The sequence below is a fragment of the Stomoxys calcitrans genome, chromosome 3 (genome assembly GCF_963082655.1).
Source record: "Stomoxys calcitrans chromosome 3, idStoCalc2.1, whole genome shotgun sequence".
Lineage (NCBI taxonomy): Eukaryota > Metazoa > Arthropoda > Insecta > Diptera > Muscidae > Stomoxys > Stomoxys calcitrans.
In genome coordinates, this window is record NC_081554.1 from 62801411 (window position 1) to 62821009 (window position 19599).

At 41.9% G+C, this 19599-nt stretch overlaps 1 protein-coding gene across 5 annotated transcripts in view; it reads right to left on the minus strand.

Moving 5' to 3' along the window:
* The window catches only part of LOC106088092 (CUGBP Elav-like family member 2), a 596808-nt gene that overhangs the window by 513451 nt on the left and 63758 nt on the right, over positions 1 to 19599 (minus strand). For 4 of the 5 annotated variants that reach the window (XM_059364556.1, XM_059364555.1, XM_059364554.1 and 1 more), the window contains exon 2: positions 8385 to 8752. In XM_059364556.1, the coding sequence (XP_059220539.1) occupies positions 8385 to 8752 (368 nt within the window). Of the gene's footprint in view, positions 1 to 8384; positions 8753 to 19599 lie in introns of those variants that run through there. The other variant, XM_059364562.1, reaches the window with a different exon arrangement.

Consider the following 19599-nt stretch of genomic DNA (forward strand, 5'->3'; position numbering starts at 1 on the left):
AGCAACGCTTGCAAATCATTGAATTTTATTACCAAAATCAGTGTTCGGTTCGAAATGTGTTCATTCACCGTAACGTTGCGTCCAACAGAATCTTTGAAAAAATACGGTCCAATGATTCCACCAGCGTACAAACCACACCAAACAGTGCATTTTTCGGGATGCATGGGCAGTTCTTGAACGGCTTCTGGTTGCTCTTCACTCCAAATGCGGCAATTTTGCTTATTTACGTAGCCATTCAACCAGAAATGAGCCTCATCGCTGAACAAAATTTGTCAAAATTTGAACACATTTCGAACCGAACACTGATTTTGGTAATAAAATTCAATGATTTGCAAGCGTTGCTCGTTAGTAAGTCTATTCATGATGAAATGTCAAAGCATACTGAGCATCTTTCTCTTTGACACCATGTCTGAAATCCCACGTGATCTGTCAAATACTAATGCATGAAAATCCTAACCTCAAAAAAATCACCCTTTATGAGCCTTTTATGGCCCCAAAACCTAAAACCTAGATATCGGTCTATATGGCAGCTATATCCAAATCTGGACCGATCTGTGTGGTATTGCAGAAGTATGTCAAGGGGCCTAACTTAACTCACTGTCCCGAATTTCGGCGACATCGGACAATAAATGAGCAATTTATGGGCCCAAAACCTTAAATCAAGAAATCAGTCTATATGGCAGCTATATTCATATCCGAACCGATCTGGGCCAAATTGAAGAAAGATGTCGAAGGGCCTAAGACTACTCACTTTCCCAAAACTTCAGCAAAATTGGATAATAAATGCGGCTTTTGTGGGCCTAAGACCCTAAATCGGAGGACCGGTCTATATGGCAGCTATATCCAAATCTGAGCCGATCTGGGCCAAATTGAAGAAAGATGTCGAAGGGCCTAAGATAACTCACTGTCCCAAATTTCATCTAAATCGGATAATAAATGTGGCTTTTCTGGGCCTAAAACCCTAAATCGGAGGATCGGTCTATATGGCAGCTATATCCAAATCTGGAGCGATCTGAGCCAAATTGACGAAGGATGTCGAAGGGTCCAATACAACTCACTATCCCAAATTTCATCAAAATCGGATAAAAAATGTGGCTTTTGTGAGCCTAAGACCCTAAATCGGATGATCGGTCTATATGACAGCTATATCCAAATCTGAACCGATCTAGGCCAAATTAACGAAGGAAGTCAATTGGCCTAACACAACTCACTGTCCCAAATTTCATCTAAATGGGATAATAAATGTGGCTTTTATGGGCCTAAGACCCTAAATCGGAGGATCGGTCTATATGGCAGCTATATCGAAATCTGGACCGATCTGAGACAAATTGACGAAGGATGTCGAAGGGCCTAACACAACTCACTGTCCCAAATTTCATCAAAATCTGATAATAAATGTGGCTTTTATGGGCCTATGACCCTAAATCGGCGGATCGGTCTATATGGGGGCTATATCAAGATATAGTCCGATATAGCCCATCTTCGAACTTAACCTGCTTATGGACAAAAAAAGAATCTGTGTAAAATTTCAGCTCAATATTTCTATTTTTAAAGACTGTAGCGTGATTTCTGATTTCATGTCTAGATCGTCTTAGATTTTTACGCTGATCAAGAATATATATATTTATATATATTTATAGGGTCGGAAATGGATATTTCGATGTGTTGCAAATGGAATGACAAAATGAATATACCCCTATCCCTCGGTGGTGGGTATAAAAAAGTTTACTTAGCCAAACAACGGTTGAGATGGTATTAAGATGCCCACTCTAACCGATCAAAGTTGGCATAAGACATTTTTTATACCCACCACCATAGGATGGGATGGGGTATACTAATCAAGTCATTGCGTAATCTAGTCATTGCGTAATCTAGTCATTCCGTAATCTTGTTATTCCGTTCCTGGAAATATTGATTGAATGATGATTGATACTACTGATCGTTATGACACCTTAAGTCGATATGGCAGTGTTCAACGGGAGGCCACCGTAGCGCAGAGGTTAGCATGTCCGCCTATGACGCTGCACGCCTGGGTTCGAATCCTGGCGAGACCATCAAAAAAAATTTTCAGTGGTGGTTTTTCCCTCCTAATGCTGGCAACATTTGTGAGGTATTATGACATGTAAAACTTCTCTCCTGTTATGACTTCCAATGATCGTGCTAAGTATGGTTCATACAATTTTGTTCTATAACCCGCTATAGCTTCCATATAGGAAGAAGGAAGAGTTCAGTAGACTCGTTCTTGATCGAGTAGAGTTGCCGCTCTCTCCACGGAGGCTAAATATCTGGGCTTTATTCTTGACCAGAAATTGAACTGGAGAAAAAACGTCGAGGAGAAAGTCAAACGGGATCTAAATGCGTTCTACACATGTCGCAACTCGGTGGCCAGGAGTTGAGGACTAAGGCCAAGTATGGTCCGGAGGATTTACACTGCTGGAGTTCACCCGATTATCACCTATGAGTAGAGATGTGTTTCTATCGGATAAATACCCAAGGCTTGGGTATTTATTGGATAAACATCCAACCAAAGCTCACTGTGCCAATGTTCATCGAAATCGGGTAATAAATGGATGTCTTATAGCCTTAATACCCTATATCGGGAGATCGGGCGGCCTGTCTATAGGGCAGCTATATTCAAATATGGTCCAATCTGGACCACACTATCATAACTCACTGTGCCAAATTTCATCGAAATCGGATGAAAAATGTCCAATTTATCGCCTCAAGACTTTTCGTCTGGAGATCGGTCTATATAGCGGCTAAATATAACAAACTTCCGATTTTATGGGATCAGCGGGTTAGGTTCATATATAAAGAGTCATCAAAAATTGTTTGGACATGAAGTGCGCTGCGTTGAAGACTGGCCTCAATCTGAGGGAAATCCGCTGGCGTGAGACGACTACGTGACATTGACGATGCTACGAACTATGTGCCGGGTGGATCTTTCTTCTATGGCGACTTGGAGGTTGTCTTCCCGGGGAGGGAGCACATAGACTTCTGGTTGGGTGCAGTGTGTTTCAGGGAGAGATTTTCGGGATCCTCAGGGTCTTGGATGTAATCCTGAATCAGGAGCGGCAGCCGATTTATGCGGACAGTCAGGCGGAGCGAAAGGCCCTGGCCGAGGTCAAGGCTTGTCGGGAGATGCAAGGAGCGTCTTGGACATTTAGGAGCTGCTGTCAGATATTGCTGGATTCCAGGCCATTAAGGGGTGGCGGAAAACGCAGCGGTTGACGAGCTGGCCAGGTTTTGATGGCGGATGGACTCTATGAGCGAGACGATTTTGTTGAACCCCCTCTGGGTTGGCTGTTTGGGATGGAGGATGCCTACTACGGCGAATGTGCTGACGCGGCGTGGGTTGGAGTTGTGGGCTGAAGGGTTGCCAAGGGCTTATGAATGAGGTTCTCCGGAACGAGGACGTTGATTGTCCTTGAGCTGGGAAGGAGTTACCTCGGATTGTTGTTGGTTGTCCTGATTGGCCACAGAAACTTTATATCATTGACCTGCCTTTGGGCTTGGGAAGATGAGGATTTGCGGAGATTCTCATCCCCGCAAATTCTGGAGACGGTTTAGCATCTCTTGTGCCAGTGCTCTGCGATGACGGGGAGAAGGCGTAGAATGATCATCTCCTCACTGAGCTCTCTACAGGCTTTCGACCACCGAGTCATTCTGAAATTCAGCTAGGGTCTGGGATGGCCGGCGGAGCAGCTCTCTAGTCGGTGACATTGCTTTCGGTCTCTTTGCCGGCTTTACGTTTCTATTCACACTTTTCTAAAGGAATTCGTTTCTCTCTTCTCTCCCATTTCTTTCCTTCTAGGATGAACACAATGGACCAGAGGTCTCCGAGGGAAGCGGTTGGAAACTGCGTGTCCTTTAACCTTACCTAACGTTAGGTTTAAGTGGCAGTCTGCCATCAGACTCACTTAGACGTTTTCGTCCATTGTGATACCACAGGAACAGAAGAAGGAAGATGCCTTCTAGTTCCTATTGTTGGGCCATCTAGATCGCTTTAAAAAACCCATTAACTTGCGAATTTTCACATCCGCTAAAGCTGACAGTTTCTGAAAGAAATGAGAATCTGAAGTAGAACTCCTTCTGAGCACTAGTGCGGGACACACATACAGAAGGTGTTCTATAGTCTCTATTTTTTCGATGTCCTCACAGCTTCTGCAAAAGTCGTTGCTGGCAACCTTCAGTCTGTCAGCATGTTTTTCTATTAGACAGTGACCTGTCTAGACGTACACAATGACTGAGACATCTGTTCTAGCCAATGACAGTAAAGCGGTAGACCTCTTCGAGTCTAGATTAGGCCACATAGTATTGGAATGCTCACATCACCCTCTATTATTCGTTGCCCTTCAGGCCCGGTAGTGGAAACTTAGCTTACCTAACCTATATGCAATATAAACTGTTCTCCCTATTTGACATCTTGAACCCTTAGAAGCCTCAATTATCATCCGATTGGACTAAAATTTTGCGTGGAATATTCTGTTATGATTTCCAGCAATCGTGCTAAATATGGTATGAATAGGTGTTTTACCTGATATATGTATCCAGATTTGACATCTTGACTCCCTAATAGCCGCATCCATTATATGAATTCTTCAAATCGGTCTAAAATCATATAAGCTAAACTTCCTATTAACCTTCTGCGGGCCCAAGAAACTTTAAATTGTACATGCTTTGGCAAAAATTTAGGCACAGTACAACTATGTCCTCTAACTAAGCAGTTTTTATCAGAATGCATGGTTTGAACTTAGCAGGCTAAAGGTCTTTTAAGTAGCGTTAGAGTGCATAACAAGCTTTTTACTAGCTTAGAGTAGAGTAGAGTAGAGTAGAGTAGAGTAGAGTAGAGTAGAGTAGAGTAGAGTAGAGTAGAGTAGAGTAGAGTAGAGTAGAGTAGAGTAGAGTAGAGTAGAGTAGAGTAGAGTAGAGTAGAGTAGAGTAGAGTAGAGTAGAGTAGAGTAGAGTAGAGTAGAGTAGAGTAGAGTAGAGTAGAGTAGAGTAGAGTAGAGTAGAGTAGAGTAGAGTAGAGTAGAGTAGAGTAGAGTAGAGTAGAGTAGAGTAGAGTAGAGTAGAGTAGAGTAGAGTAGAGTAGAGTAGAGTAGAGTAGAGTAGAGTAGAGTAGAGTAGAGTAGAGTAGAGTAGAGTAGAGTAGAGTAGAGTAGAGTAGAGTAGAGTAGAGTAGAGTAGAGTAGAGTAGAAGTCAATATGGCAGCTATATTCAAATATTGTCTAATATGGACCATATTTGCATGGGAGGCTTAAAACAACTCACTGTGCCTAATTTCACCGAAATCGTTTAATATATTGGTCTGTTACAAGACCCAAAATCGCCCTATCGGTGGAAGCATTATGTAAATATGGTCCGATATGTGCCACATTCGGGCCGATATGGGCCATATTCGGATTGAATATATAATAAACATTTTGCAATGCAACTTTTACGGGCTTAAGACCCGACATCGTCACATCGGTTTATATGGCATCTAAATCCAAATATAGTCCGGTTTGGCCCATTCAGGAACCTGCGGGTAAGAAAAAAACGAGTTTCATCTCAATATCCCAATTTTTACACCCTCCACCATAGGATGGGATATACTAATTTCGTCATTCTGTTTGTAACTCCTCGAAATATTCGCCTAAGACCCTATAAAGCCATGACATTTTAATCGCCATGACATTTTAAGTCGATCTAGCCATGTCCGTCCGTCTGTTCGTCCGTCTGCCTGTCGAAATCACGCTAACATTGAAAGGAGTAAAGCTAGCCATTTGAAATTTTACACAAATTCTTTTTATTAGAGTAGTTCGGTTGGCATTGAAAATGGGCCATATCGGTCCATGTTTTGATATTGCTCCCATATAAACCGATCTTGGATCTTGACTTTTTTAGCCACTGGAGGGTGCAATTCTTATCCGATTTGGCTCAAATTTTGCATGAAGCGTTTTGTTATGATTTCCAACAACTGTCCTAAGTATGGCTGCAATCAGTCCATAACCTGATATAGCTGTAATATACAACGATCGGGGTTTTGAATTTTTGAGCCTCTAGAGGGCGCACTTCTTATCCGATTTGGCTTAAATTTTGCATGAAACGTTCATAACCTGATATACAATAGCTGCCGTATAAACCGATCATGAAACTTACCTGTTTGGGCGCAATTCTTATCTTATTTGGCTGAAATTTTGTACAACGTCTTTTTCCATGACCTTCAATATACGTGTCAAATAGGTCTGAATCAGTCCTTAGCCTGATGCAGCTCCCCTTTAAACCGATCTCCTTATTTTACTTCTTTTTCGAACATAGACTTTTTTTACACATAGACTTCTGCTGTAGTCTCCAACACTCAATGCAATTAGCATAGCAATTCGTTTCTCTTATCCTTTGTTTGTCTAAAAAGAGATACCGGGTATGTAAGATTCGGCCCGGCCGAACTTAGCACACTTTAACTTGTTAAGAACTGTAGGGTGATTACAGCTGACGGACACATGCACAGACACATGGACATCTTAAAATCATCTTAAAATTTTACGACGATCAGAAATATTAATCCGCCCCAAGCCATTATGTATCGGCTTGTTGTGCTTTCTAAATACTAAAAAACGGTAACCTAGAAAAAGAAAATCTAAATTAGGAATTCGGTGCTACTAACAAAATCCTTAATTGTTTTCCATGCCACTCCCCTAAGTTGGTTCATGTTTGGTATAGTGTCCCTACCTTAGTGCCGATATCTGTTAGAGGCGAAAGACGGGCAATGACAAAGGATATGCTCCAACGTCTCAATCTTCCCGCATGCCCTACACATGCTATCACTTGCCGCACCGATTTTCTATAAGTGAGCTCGTAGTTCTATGTGTCCCGTTATGATAGCAATTGCTATACTGACCTCCTTCTTGCTTCCTTGAGTAATAGCCTCGTCTTCTCACGATCTGGATACCCCCATAGGATTTTCGTCATCCTATTGACCGTTTTGCTGTTCCACAATGTTGCATGCGCATTCGTCGCCCACTCCCTTAACTCGAACTGCGTCGACCCGAAAGGCTTAGGGTTAACCAAGTTTATTGACATCAGTACTCTGGTCATCACCGCCAAATCATCTGACCTTTCATTCCCCCATACTCCGTTATAGCCCGGCATTCAAACGATGCGGATTTTGTCATCCTCATAGTAGGCGTTAATCTCCTTCTTACACTGCAAGACTGTTCGTGACCTTACCGTCCTGGTTGTTATTGCCCTTATGGCAATTTTACGGTCGGTAAAGAAGTTCACACTCGACGTTCTCGCGTTAGTACCACACCACCTCACGTAATCCGTGATCGCCCGAAACTCAGCCTGCAGGACCGTATTATGGTCAGGCATTCTAGAACAGATCTCAGTCCCTAGGTTCTCATTGTAGACCCCCAGGCCCATTCCGTCTTCTAGCGTTGATCCATCCGTGTAACACGATCTTCTAGATGGCAATACTAGGGTTCCGTCAATCCAAGACTGTGCCGATGGCAGCAATGCCTCGCACTCGACCTCAAGGTACATCTCAGGTATCCCATCGGATACCTCTTCCCTTCCTTCCAGGTTTCCTATCGTCGCCTAGATTATACCGCGATGGTATGAGCTGCTCTCATCCTTAATCCATTTTCCCATTGCTTAAAGTCTCATAGCCGCAGTGGCTGCCTCACACTTAATCTGTATGTCAATGGGTCGGTTATCTGGAATAGTCTCCAGGACCCTAGTGGGCGTGGTAATCATCGCTCCGCTTATGCCAAGACAACATGTTTTTTGAAACTGTGATTTGGTCCTTATGTTGCACTTTCTCCACAGCAATCCATCAAACTACTGAGGCGTAAGTAAGTATTGGTCTTATCACGCGCCTGTAGAGCCAGTGGACTATTCTCGTATTCAGGCCCCATTTCGGGCCGTAAGCTCGAGCCTTTTAAGTATGCTCCTGAATCTGTGAGCCTTTTAAGTATGCTCCTGAATATGACACTTCCAATTTCAAGATCACACCCAAGTATTTGACCTTGTCAGATATCAAAATGGTGGTGCCTCGTGATCAGGCATATTTCTGTTTCCCAATAAGTAAACAAAATTTGGGGACCCTAGTGAGTCCAGAGGATCCATGGATTTTGTCAAAAATATTAAATATTTTTTTTTTAATTTTTTTTATCGCCGTTAACCTTGAGGTCAGTATCTCATTTATGAAACATTCTCAAATTTGCTTTTGTCAATAATATTCTCTACTTGCTATTTTAGTCACAACTGATAAACTTGGTTTAAGTATATCGTTAATCAAACCTACAATTCATGATTTTTTTTTTCAGTACTTTATATATTTTTTGTAACAAAATCCATTTAGTCTCTAATCTCTTATGACAACTATTTGCCTACTTACCTCGACTCATCATGGTAACCTTATCGCGCAATACATTCAGCGTGTGTACTCGTCCATATTGCTCGAACAACGAGCGCAACTTAATTTCATCCCATGCCTTGGGAACTTGGCCCACAAACATTTTTATCGTATCAGGATCTGGTTGTTCCTTGGAAAATTCATCAACCGCAGCGGGGTCTGAGGAACAATCCATGGGTGCGAAAGATGAGGCCAATGCCAAGTTATCATTTGACGATGACATTTCGTTTGTAATGTCGTTTTCTAAATTAGCTTCACTATTGCCGGTGGTGTTGCTGCTGCCATTACCATTACCACCACCACCACCACTGCCACTGCCACTGCCAGTAGTCATTGTTGATAGAGTGATACTGCGGAGAAGAAGATAAATAAAAACAAAATAAATTCTATTATCTTTATGCAAACACTAAAATTCAATTAGTTTGGGAACTGCTGTTGCCAGCCACCAACACCAACCACCCCCTGACTGACATATGTATGCCTGTTGCTGCCATATATACCCAATATATGCTGCTTTCCCTTACCGCATGTGGGCCACCTCATTTTGATTGGTGCTATTTTTGTCTCCCCAGGAACGCCTGCTCCAAGGGAGAGAGAGAGATATAAACATTCATTTTGTATAAAACTTTTGCACCCAAGTCCTGTGTGCCTAACTTCATTAAACTTTTGCCGGAAACTCGCTGATGCATGAGAGTGTGTGTGTGTGATTGTGTGCGTATAAAGTCAAATATGGTATTTGTATACAAGGGCGGGAGCTAAAGTTGTCCTGAAATGTGAATAAGGCCTGTCCTAAAACAGGCCTTATAGAATATGTTTAGGTCTTAGTCTTAAAGACTTGTGGAGGGGTTGCGATAGGCTCCACTAGCCGACCAACGACTGGCCTGGAGACTGTCAGATTCAAGTGTTGATGACAAAACCGAACCTATATCATCTTCGCATATTTAGAATTTGTCTAGATCATCGACCTTCTCTGGCAAACCAATACGCTTTTTGAGGGTGTCCTATAATAAAAGGCTCATCGCTCTCAGGTTTATTGAAAGGCTTGATGAGAGTGATCCTAAAAATCTTAGCTAAAAGGAGAGAGGCTTTCTTAATTGGGCTGCAAGATTCGCTGCACAATCAAACCCAAAAGCTACAGGTCTAGATTAAACAAGTAAAAAGGCGTTAAGTTCGGCCGGGCCGAACTTTGGATGCCCACCACCTCGGGTATATATGTAAACAACCTTTCATCAAAATCCATTGAAAATTGCACACCTTATGCCCCATAGAAGTTATATCGAAATATGTTCCGATTTGGACCAAATACTAATCGGTACAAGTCATTGTTGAATTGTGTATAACAAAATATAGGTATTTGGAGTAGCTACATCTAAAAATAAACCGATCTGAACCATATACGACACGGATGTCGAAAAGCCTAACATAAGAAACTGTGTCAAATTTCAGTGAAATCAGATTAAAAATGCGCCTTTTGTAGGGCCAAGACTTTAAATCGAGATATCGGTCTATATGGCAGCTTTATTCAAATCTGGACCGATCTGGGCCAAGTTGAAGAAGGATGTCGAAGGCCCCACCACAACTCACTGTCCCAAATTTCGGCACAATCTGATGACAATAAATGCGCCTTTTAGCGGCCCAAAATCTTAAATTAAGATATCGGTCTATACATGTCAGCTATATTCAAATCTGGACCGATCCGGACCGATTTGGACCAAGTTGCAGAAAAATGTCGAAGAGCCTAACACAACTCACTGTCCCAAATTTCGGCGACATCGGACAATAAATGCTTCTTTTAGGGGCCCAAAACTTTAAATCGAGAGATCGGTCTATATGACAGCTATATTCAAATCTGGACCGATCTGATCCAAATAGAAGAAGGACGTTGAAGAGCTTAACACAACTCACTGTCTCAAATTTCAGCAAAATCGGATAATAAATGTGGCTTTTATGGCCTCAAAACCTAAAACTGAGATATCGGTCTATATGGCAGCTATATCCAAATCTTAACCGATATGCGCCATATTGCAGAAGTATGTCACGGGGCTTAACTTAACTCACTGTCCCAAATTACGGCGACATCGGACAATAAATGCTCCTTTTATGGGACCAAAACCTTAAATCGAGAGATCCGTCTATATGGCAGCTATATCCAAATCTAAACCGATCTGGAACAAATTGACGAAGGAAGTCAAAGAGCCTAACACAACTCACTGTCTCAAATTTCAGCGACATCGGACAATAAATGCGACTTTTATGGGCCCAAAATCTTAAATCGAGAGATCGGTCTATATGGCAGCTATATTCAAATCTTCACCGATCTGTGATATATTGCAGAAGGGGCTTAACTTAACTCAATGTCCCAAATTTCGGCGATATCGGACAATAAATGCGCCTTTTATGGGCCCAAAACCTTAAATCGAGAGATCGGTCTATATGACAGCTATATTCAAATCTGGACTGATCCGGACCAAGTTGCAGAAAAATGTTGAAGAGCCTTACACAACTCACTGTCCCAAATTTCGGCGACATCGGACAATAAATGCGCCTTTTATGGGCCCAAAACCTTAACTCGAGAGATCGGTCTATATGGCAGCTTTTTTCAAATCTGGACCGATCTGGGCCAAATTGAAGAAGGACGTCGAAGAGCCTAACACAACTCACTGTCTCAAATTTCAGCAAAATCGGATAATAAATGTGGTTTTTATGGCCTCAAAACATAAAACAGAGGTATCGGTCTATATGGCAGCTATATCCAAATCTAAACCGATCTGTGCCATATGGCAGAAGTATGTCAAGGGGCTTAACATAACTCACTGTCCCAAATTTCGGCGATATCGAACAATAAATGCGTTTTTTATGGGCCCAAAACCTAAAATCGAGAGATCGGTCTATATGGCAGCTACATCCAAATCTGAACCGATCAGGTCCAAATTAAAGAAAGATATGGAAAGGCCTAAGACAACTCACTGTCCCAAATTTTGGCAAAATCGGATAATAAATGTGGCTTTTATGGGCCTAGGACCCTAAATTTGGACCGATCTAGGCCAAATTAACGAAGGATTTCGAAGGGCCTAAGACAACTCATTGTCCAAAATTTTGGCAAAAATCGGATAGTAAATGTGGCTTTTATGGGTCTAAGAACCTAAATCGGAGGATCGGTCTATATGGCAGCTATATCCAAATCTAGACCGATCTAGGCCAAACTGACGAAGGATGTCGGAAGCTCTAACACAACTCACTGTCCCAAATTTCAGCAAAATCAGATAATAAATGTGGCTTTTATATGCCTAAGACCCTAAATCGGAGGATCGGTCTATATCGCAACTATATCCAAATCTGGACCGATCTAGGCCAAATTAACGAAGGATGTCGAAGGGCCTAAGACAACTCATTGTCCAAAATTTTGGCAAAAATCGGATAATAAATGTGGCTTTTATGGGCCTAAGACCCTAAATCGGCCGATCGGTCTATATGGGGGCTATACCAAGACATAGTCCGATAGAGCCCATCTTTGAACTTAACCTACTTATGGACAAAAAAAAAAAGAATTTGTGCAAAGTTTCAGCGCAATATCTCTCAATTTTAAAAGACTGTAGCGTTATTTCAACAGGCAGACGGACAGACAGGCGGACATGTCTAGATAGGGTCGGAAACGGATATTTCGATATGTTGCAAAGGGAATGACAAAATGAATATACCCCCATCCTTCGGTGGTCGGTATGATAAATAGTATGTAACGACCATGGACACCGAACTTTACCCCAGCAATAGTGGAAAACATGTCGTTACAATAGTATTATCTGTCCAAGATGTATTGGGTTGCCCAAAAAGTAATTGCGGATTTTTTAAAAAAAAAGTAAATGCATTTTTAATAAAACTTAGAATGAACTTTAATCAAATATACTTTTTTTACACTTTTTTTCTAAAGCAAACTAAAAGTAACAGCTGATAACTGACAGAAGAAAGAATGCAATTACAGAGGCACAAGCTGTGAAAAAATTTGTCAACGCCGACTATATGAAAAATCCGCAATTACTTTTTGGGCAACCAATAATTTGAATATAACTTAGCCAAGACATGAACCTGAGATTTTAACAGAGACACGTTAAGTGGTTAACAGAGCACTGTTAACAAAATGCTTAACATTAACCGACCCCTCAAACATCTATGCAAAAACTATATCTCGACGATCTATATGACCCATTTTTAAAACGGCATTGCAGTGATCTCGTCAGAGATAAAAGATACGAGTATTAGCTCCTGCCCAGAGCTTTTAGAATCCGTAGTTCCTATATTCAAATTATATTTCAGATCGGAGATATTTGGCACCCAAAATTAGATTTGAATTTAACATAATGGCCCACTGGGCTGTACTGGTCATAGATAGGTGATACAAACTAATATCACGATTAGCTTCTACCAGGTGCTATTAGGATCAGTAGTCCCCATATTCAAATTATATTTCAGATGGGAGAAATTTGGACCCTAAAGTTATATTTTAATTTAAGGTAATGGCCCACTGAAATTAAGAAATTAAGGTAAGTATATAAGAATAAAAATAAATAAATAAATGAGTCTTAACATTCATCAACTTAATGCAGTAAAATGTTTCCAAAGTATGGTTTTAAATGTTGCCGAGTTACTGAGTAATTGCAGATCGTTAGGAAGTGAGTTCCAGAGACGTACAGCGAATATGAACATATGCCATTCAGAAACAAGCCTCCGATAAATTTTGGGAATGATTTGTTTACCTCTAATAGATCTGGCGAAATCAATGAATCCATACAGATATTGTGGTGCCTGCGTGTAGACCAGGAAAGTCAGCGATCTCAGGTACAACGAGTGCTGTAAGGAGACGCCATACAGGGATAAAGAGTATTCGGTGATGGAGTCGCGCCGTCTCAAGCCAAATACATAACGAGTAATGCTATTAAAAAAGGTGTTTAGCTTACGTCTACTTACCAAGTCGCAGTTAGCAAACAACTCACAGCCGTAGAGAATGCCAGAAACAAGATAAGTCTTTGCCAAGAGAGACCTAACCCGCAGCGGAGTAACCGACTGAGTGGCCCAGAGAGCACGCAATTTTGAATATCCCTGACCAACGACAGAGTCGATATGATTACTCCATGTCAGAGTGCTGTTAATAACCACGCCCTAGTTCTTTGAACGATTTCGAATCTAGAGTCGTTAATGAATATACCGATATCACATGAAAACCCGAGACAGCCTGTTTCTGATAACCACACACTTGGAGTTTACAGGGTTGAGACACAGGCCGTTGGCTTTCGCCCACGTGCTGACTCTTGACAGATCATGATTAAGCAGACGTATGTTTTCAGCAATCTCATCCCTCGGACTGCCGATATATATCTGTACATCGTCGCCAAGTCATTACTGTACAATGAAAAGAGAAGAGGACTCAGAATTCATCCCTGAGGAACATCTTTGAAAACAAGTAAAGGTGACGATACAGAAGACTTATAACTGACGGACTGAGTGCGGTGTGACAGATACGACAAAATAAGACGAATGGATGTAGAAGAAAAATTGTAAAGATGTCTCATCTTCTTATATAACAAAGAATGATCCACAGTGTCAAATTGTAAAGATGAAGAAGAAAATTTGTAAAGATGTCTCATCTTATCACATAACAAGGAATGATCCACAGTGTCAATTGTCTTAGAATGTACCTCACAATAAGACAATTGACTCGCCATATCGTTACTGTACAATGAAAAGAGAAGAGGATTCAGAATTGATCCCTGAGGAACATCTTTGAAAACAAGTAGAGGTGACGATACAGAAGACTTATAACTGACGGACTGAGTGCGGTGTGACAGGTACGACAAAATAAGACGAACGGATGTAGAAGAAAAATTGTAAAGATGTCTTCACATAACAAGAAATGATCCACAGTGTCAAATGTCTTAGAATGTACCTCACAATAAGACAATTGACTCGCCAAGTCGTTACTGTACAATGAAAAGAGAAGAGGATTCAGAATTGATCCCTGAGGAACACTTTTTAAAACAAGTAGAGGTGACGATACAGAAGACTTATAACTGACGGACTGAGTGCGGTGTGACAGGTACGACAAAATAAGGCGAACGGATGTAGAAGAAAAATTGTAAAGATGTCTCATCTTATCGCATAACAAGGAATGATCCACAGTGTCAAATGCCTTAGAACGGGTCAAGAAGAACAAGGAGGAAATGTATCTTGTAATTCTCCAAATTGATCCTGATCCTCTCAGTGAACTCTGCCAAGGCAGTTACGCAGCTGTGGTTAGGTCGAATCCCGGACTGTCTCACGGTTGCCCAAAAAGTAATTGCGGATTTTTCATATAGTCGGCGTTGAAAAATTTTTTCACAGCTTGTGACTCTGTAATTGCATTCTTTCTTCTGTCAGTTATCAGCTGTTACTTTTAGCTTGCTTTAAAAAAAAATTGTAAAAAGTATATTTGATTAAAGTTCAGTCTAAGTTTCATTAAAAATGCATTTACTTTCTTTTAACAAATCCGCAATTTCTTTTTGGGCAACCCAATATAACAAAGAGTTCTCGTTGACAAAAGACGACATTTGCAAATACAGGAATTTCTCAAAGACCTTTGACAAGTAACAAAGAATAGCAATTGGTCTATATTCCTTGGAATTCTAAGGCTGTGGGATGACCTTGGCATGTTTCCACGCTAATGGAAAGTAACACGTGGTCAAAATCCTATTGAAAACATAGGTTACATGAGGACTAGTAAGGGGGAGCAAGAGTCTTCTAGGATCAATGCCATCAATGACGACAGCGTTAGACTTTACAGTCGCGACACACTCAAGGACATCAAAAATTGCAAATTTTGCCCATGAACATTCCACTAAGGAACAAGGGCAAACTTCTCACATATCAATGAGTGCAGTCCGATTCAAGTTTTTAAGCTGAATGATAAGGGACCTCCTTTTTATAGCCGAGTCCGAACGGCATGCCGCAGTGCGACACCTCTTTACATGGCATAGTACCTCACAAATGTCGCCAGCATTAGGAGGGGAAAACCACCGCTGATGGTCTCGTCAGGATTCCAACCCAGGCGTTCAGCGTCATAGGCGGACATGCTAACCTCTGCGCTACGGTAGGACATCGGTGGCACCAATACAGCTGAAGCCAAAACCAGAGTCGTCATCGAGAGAGGGGGAGATATTGAAGGCATAGAAATTGGGATCAACTGAGATCTGTGGGACATTAACAAAGGCATCATTAAGCCCATTGATGGCCAAGTTTGTTGAACATTTATTAGCATTTTTCCCTTATTCAATGTCTCGAATAACGTTCCACGTTCTCTTGGAGCCTATTGCAGAAGTAAAGCGTCTGTAATAGTAGTCTTTTTTGGCTATCTTAATCATCTTATCGACGTGGTCTCTTGCTGAGCGAAAGGCATCCTGTAACTCAGGCCTTCTGAAACGTCTACACCTGCGATGCGACATATTCCTCTCGAGAATCTTTCAACCTTTCAACCACCTACTGGAAGATTGGTAGAATGGATAAGACTGATGGCGACAGGAGACATGTAATATTCGTACTAAATTCATAAGACCTCAACAGCTTTGAAGATTTTGTACGCTACGGATTCAACAAGTCCGAAGTAAGAGACATTCCAAGAACTCACATCCGTTTGTGATTGATTGGCGTAGTTTATCTGCTACAGTATCGATTGAAATGTGTCGTTGCGCCCTAAGGAAGATAGGCGAGATCCGACCAGGTTAAGTAGCCAAGAAGGCAAGAAGATATTCCTTCCTGTCCTTGGCCACACACACTCTTGGATACCAAGGATTCACTCAGATCCTGATTCCATACTTAGGATACTAAGGGAGTGTTATCACAATCTTTCAACCGCCGACTGGAAGATTGGTAGATTGGATGAGGCTGATGGCGTCCGGAGATATGCAGACCTCGACAGGCTCGAAGATTTTGTATTCTATGGGTTCAACAAGTCAGAAGTAAGAGACATTCCAAGAACTTACATCCGTTTGTGATTTATATGCTAACGTAGCAACAATTTTTTGCTCTTCAACAGTAACAGTGTTCAAAATTTTATTTTTCCATTTTTAGCAGACAAAAACTGTTGTTTTAGCAAACATTTTTGCTGTTTTCAATAACAAATTTCTTTAAGTGTATATGGTATTGTGGTCTGGTGAGCAAAACCATAAGCGTAGAAAGGCCTATGGGGGTGGGCTAAGCAACTCTCAAAAAAGTTTTAGCCCCCCGCAGAATTTCAAAAATTCCATTGTTCTCCCCCCTCAAGAAAGCTGGGCAGGCTACGCTAATGGCCAACACTTCAAAAATCTTATAACAGTTTAATGCTCATCCCGATTGAAATATTTTAAACTTGAAACCTAATTCAAAATTAAGACAATACTTTAGTACCAAAACCAAGGGCCTTACCTTCAGGCCCCTTAACAAACATGTCTTATATCATGGGGAATGGTGTTCATTTGTCGAGTATGGGTGGGAGGTGAAATATGTGTATTTTTCTCTTACAACACAAAGCTAATTTCAGATACAGTTCTGATTTCACATCATTACATTGTAAATTGTTTATAACTTTTGCCATTGTCGTTGCTATTATTGTTGATGTGGTTATTGCTCTTTTTTTCCTTTCTGTCGATTTTTGTATTTTTTTTTTTTTTTTTGGAAATTCTATAAATGTACAACGATAGCTTTCACATGTAGTATGTTGGTGCACACAAATCCACACACACACGCACACACACACACACACATGCACTTGTGTGCGCACTATATGAACATTTTGTATAGTATATTGAAAAGGAGATTAGATTAGATTTCCCATAACAATTGCTGAATATTTATACCTTTTTAATATAATTTCAATAGGATATGTGTTCTGTACCATTGAGCACAACAACATCTGCTGCAATTGGCAGCAGCGTAAGAGGATCGAGCTTAAAGTTTTTAAAGAATTAGGGGAAATGGTTCATGATGCACCGAGGTCAATGTGGCGCAGAGGTTAGCATGTCCGCCTATGACGCTGAACACCTGGCTTCAAATCCTGGCGCGAACACCAACAAAAATTTTAGCGGTAGTTATCCCCTTACTAATGCTGGCTACATTTGTAAGGTATTTTGCCATGTTAAAACTTCTCTGCCAAGTGGTGTCTCTATGCGGCACACCATTCGGACTCGGCATCATTGAGCTTAAACTTTAATCGGACTGCACTCATTGATATGAGAGAAGTATCCCCTGTACCTTAATGGAATGTTCATTGGAAATTTGGCAGCTTCAATATGCACATTGGCAGGAGTCCATATTGAGTTCCTTGGAATATACACTCTACACCCGTCTTTCAGGCGGACATCTGAAGCCCCTGAAGGGGATGTCGTAGATAGTCATACAGCACTGAAAGCAATGGCGTCCGCCCATAAAAGGTCCAGACTTATTAAGATGGGAGCAGCTCATACCATCGCGGTATAATAGAGGCGCCGATAGGAAACCTGGAAGGAAGGGAAGAGGTTTCCGATCAGATACCTGAGACGAACCTTGAAGTCGAGTGCGAGGCACTGCTGCCATCGGCCCAGTCTTGGATTGACGGAACCCTAGATCATGTTATGCGGATGGATCAAAGCTAGAGGACAGAGTGGGCCTGGGGGTTTACATTGAGAACTCAGGGATTGAGATCTATATTAGACTGACTGACCATAATACGGTCCTACAAGCGGAGATCCGGACGATCACGGAATCCGTGAAGTGGTGCTAACGCGAGGACGTCGAGTCTGAACATCTTTACCGACAGTAAAATTGCCATAAGGACTTGAGAGGATGTCGTGGATAGTCATACAGCACTGAAAGCAATGGCGACTGCCCATAAAAGGCCCAGACTTATTAGGATGGGAGTAGCTCATACCATCGCGGTATAATCGAGGAGACGGTAGGAAACCTGGAAGGAAGGGAAGAGGTTTCCGATCAGATACCTGAGACGAACCTTGAAGTCGAGTGCGAGGCACTGCTGCCATCGGTCCAGTCTTGGATTGACGGAACCCTAGATCATGTTATACGGATGGATCAAAGCTAGAGGACAGAGTGGGCCTGGGGGTTTGCATTAAGAACCCAGGAACTGAGGTCTGTTTTAGACGGCCTGACCATTATACGGTCCTGCAGGCGGAGATCCTGGCAATCACGGAATACATGAAGTGGTGTGGTGCTAACGCGAGGACGTCGAGTATGAACAGTAAAATTGCCACAAAGGCAATAACAACCAGGACGGTAAGGTCACGAACAGTCTTGCAGTGTAAGAAGGAGATTAACGCCTTCTCTGAGGATGGCAAAATCCGCATCATTTGGGTGCCGGGACATAACAGAGCAAGGGGAAATGAAAGGGCAGACGATTTGGTGGTGAAGGCCAGAGGACTGCCGTCAATAGACTTGGTTAACCCGAAGCCTTTCGGGTCGACGCAGACCGAGTTAAGGGAGTGAGCGACGAATTCGCGTGCAACATTGTGGAACAGCGAAACGGTCGGTAGGAAGGCGAAAATCCTATAGGAGAATACAGATAGTGAGAAGACGAGGCTATTGCTAAAAGGAAGCAAGAAGGAGGTCAGTATAGCTATTGGTATTATAACGGGACTACGAACTCACTTATGTAAAATCGTTGCGGCAAGTGATAGCATGTGTAGGGCATGCGGAGAAGATGATGAGACATTGGAGCATTTCCTTTGTCGTTGGCAGGCTTTTGCGTTCAACAGATACCGGGACTTAGGTGGAGACACAATATCAGACATAAACCAACTTAGGGGAGTGGTATTGAAAATAATTAACGATTTTGTAAGTAGCACGGAATTCCTAACTTAAAATTATCTTTTTGGAGGTTACTTTCTAGTTTTTAGAGCGCACAACAAGCCGATTACTGGCTTAGGTGCATGTGCATAGTGACATGGGGCGGATTAATATATGCACCCACTTTTCAACCAAACCTAACCTATTAGGAGATGCGTTTCTTCGAACCATTTGGGAGACTGTCGGGTTCCTCCGGGTCCATCAAGGGTTAACGACGAACAAGGCTGCCAGCGAGCCATGGATAAATAGCTGATTAAATCCGGACACCGTGGCGACAGCAGAGGTTGTCACTGGTATGCATGCGTCGGAGGTTATTAGGGAAATTGTGTCTGAGCCGAAAATCCTGTGGGCGACAAGAAGT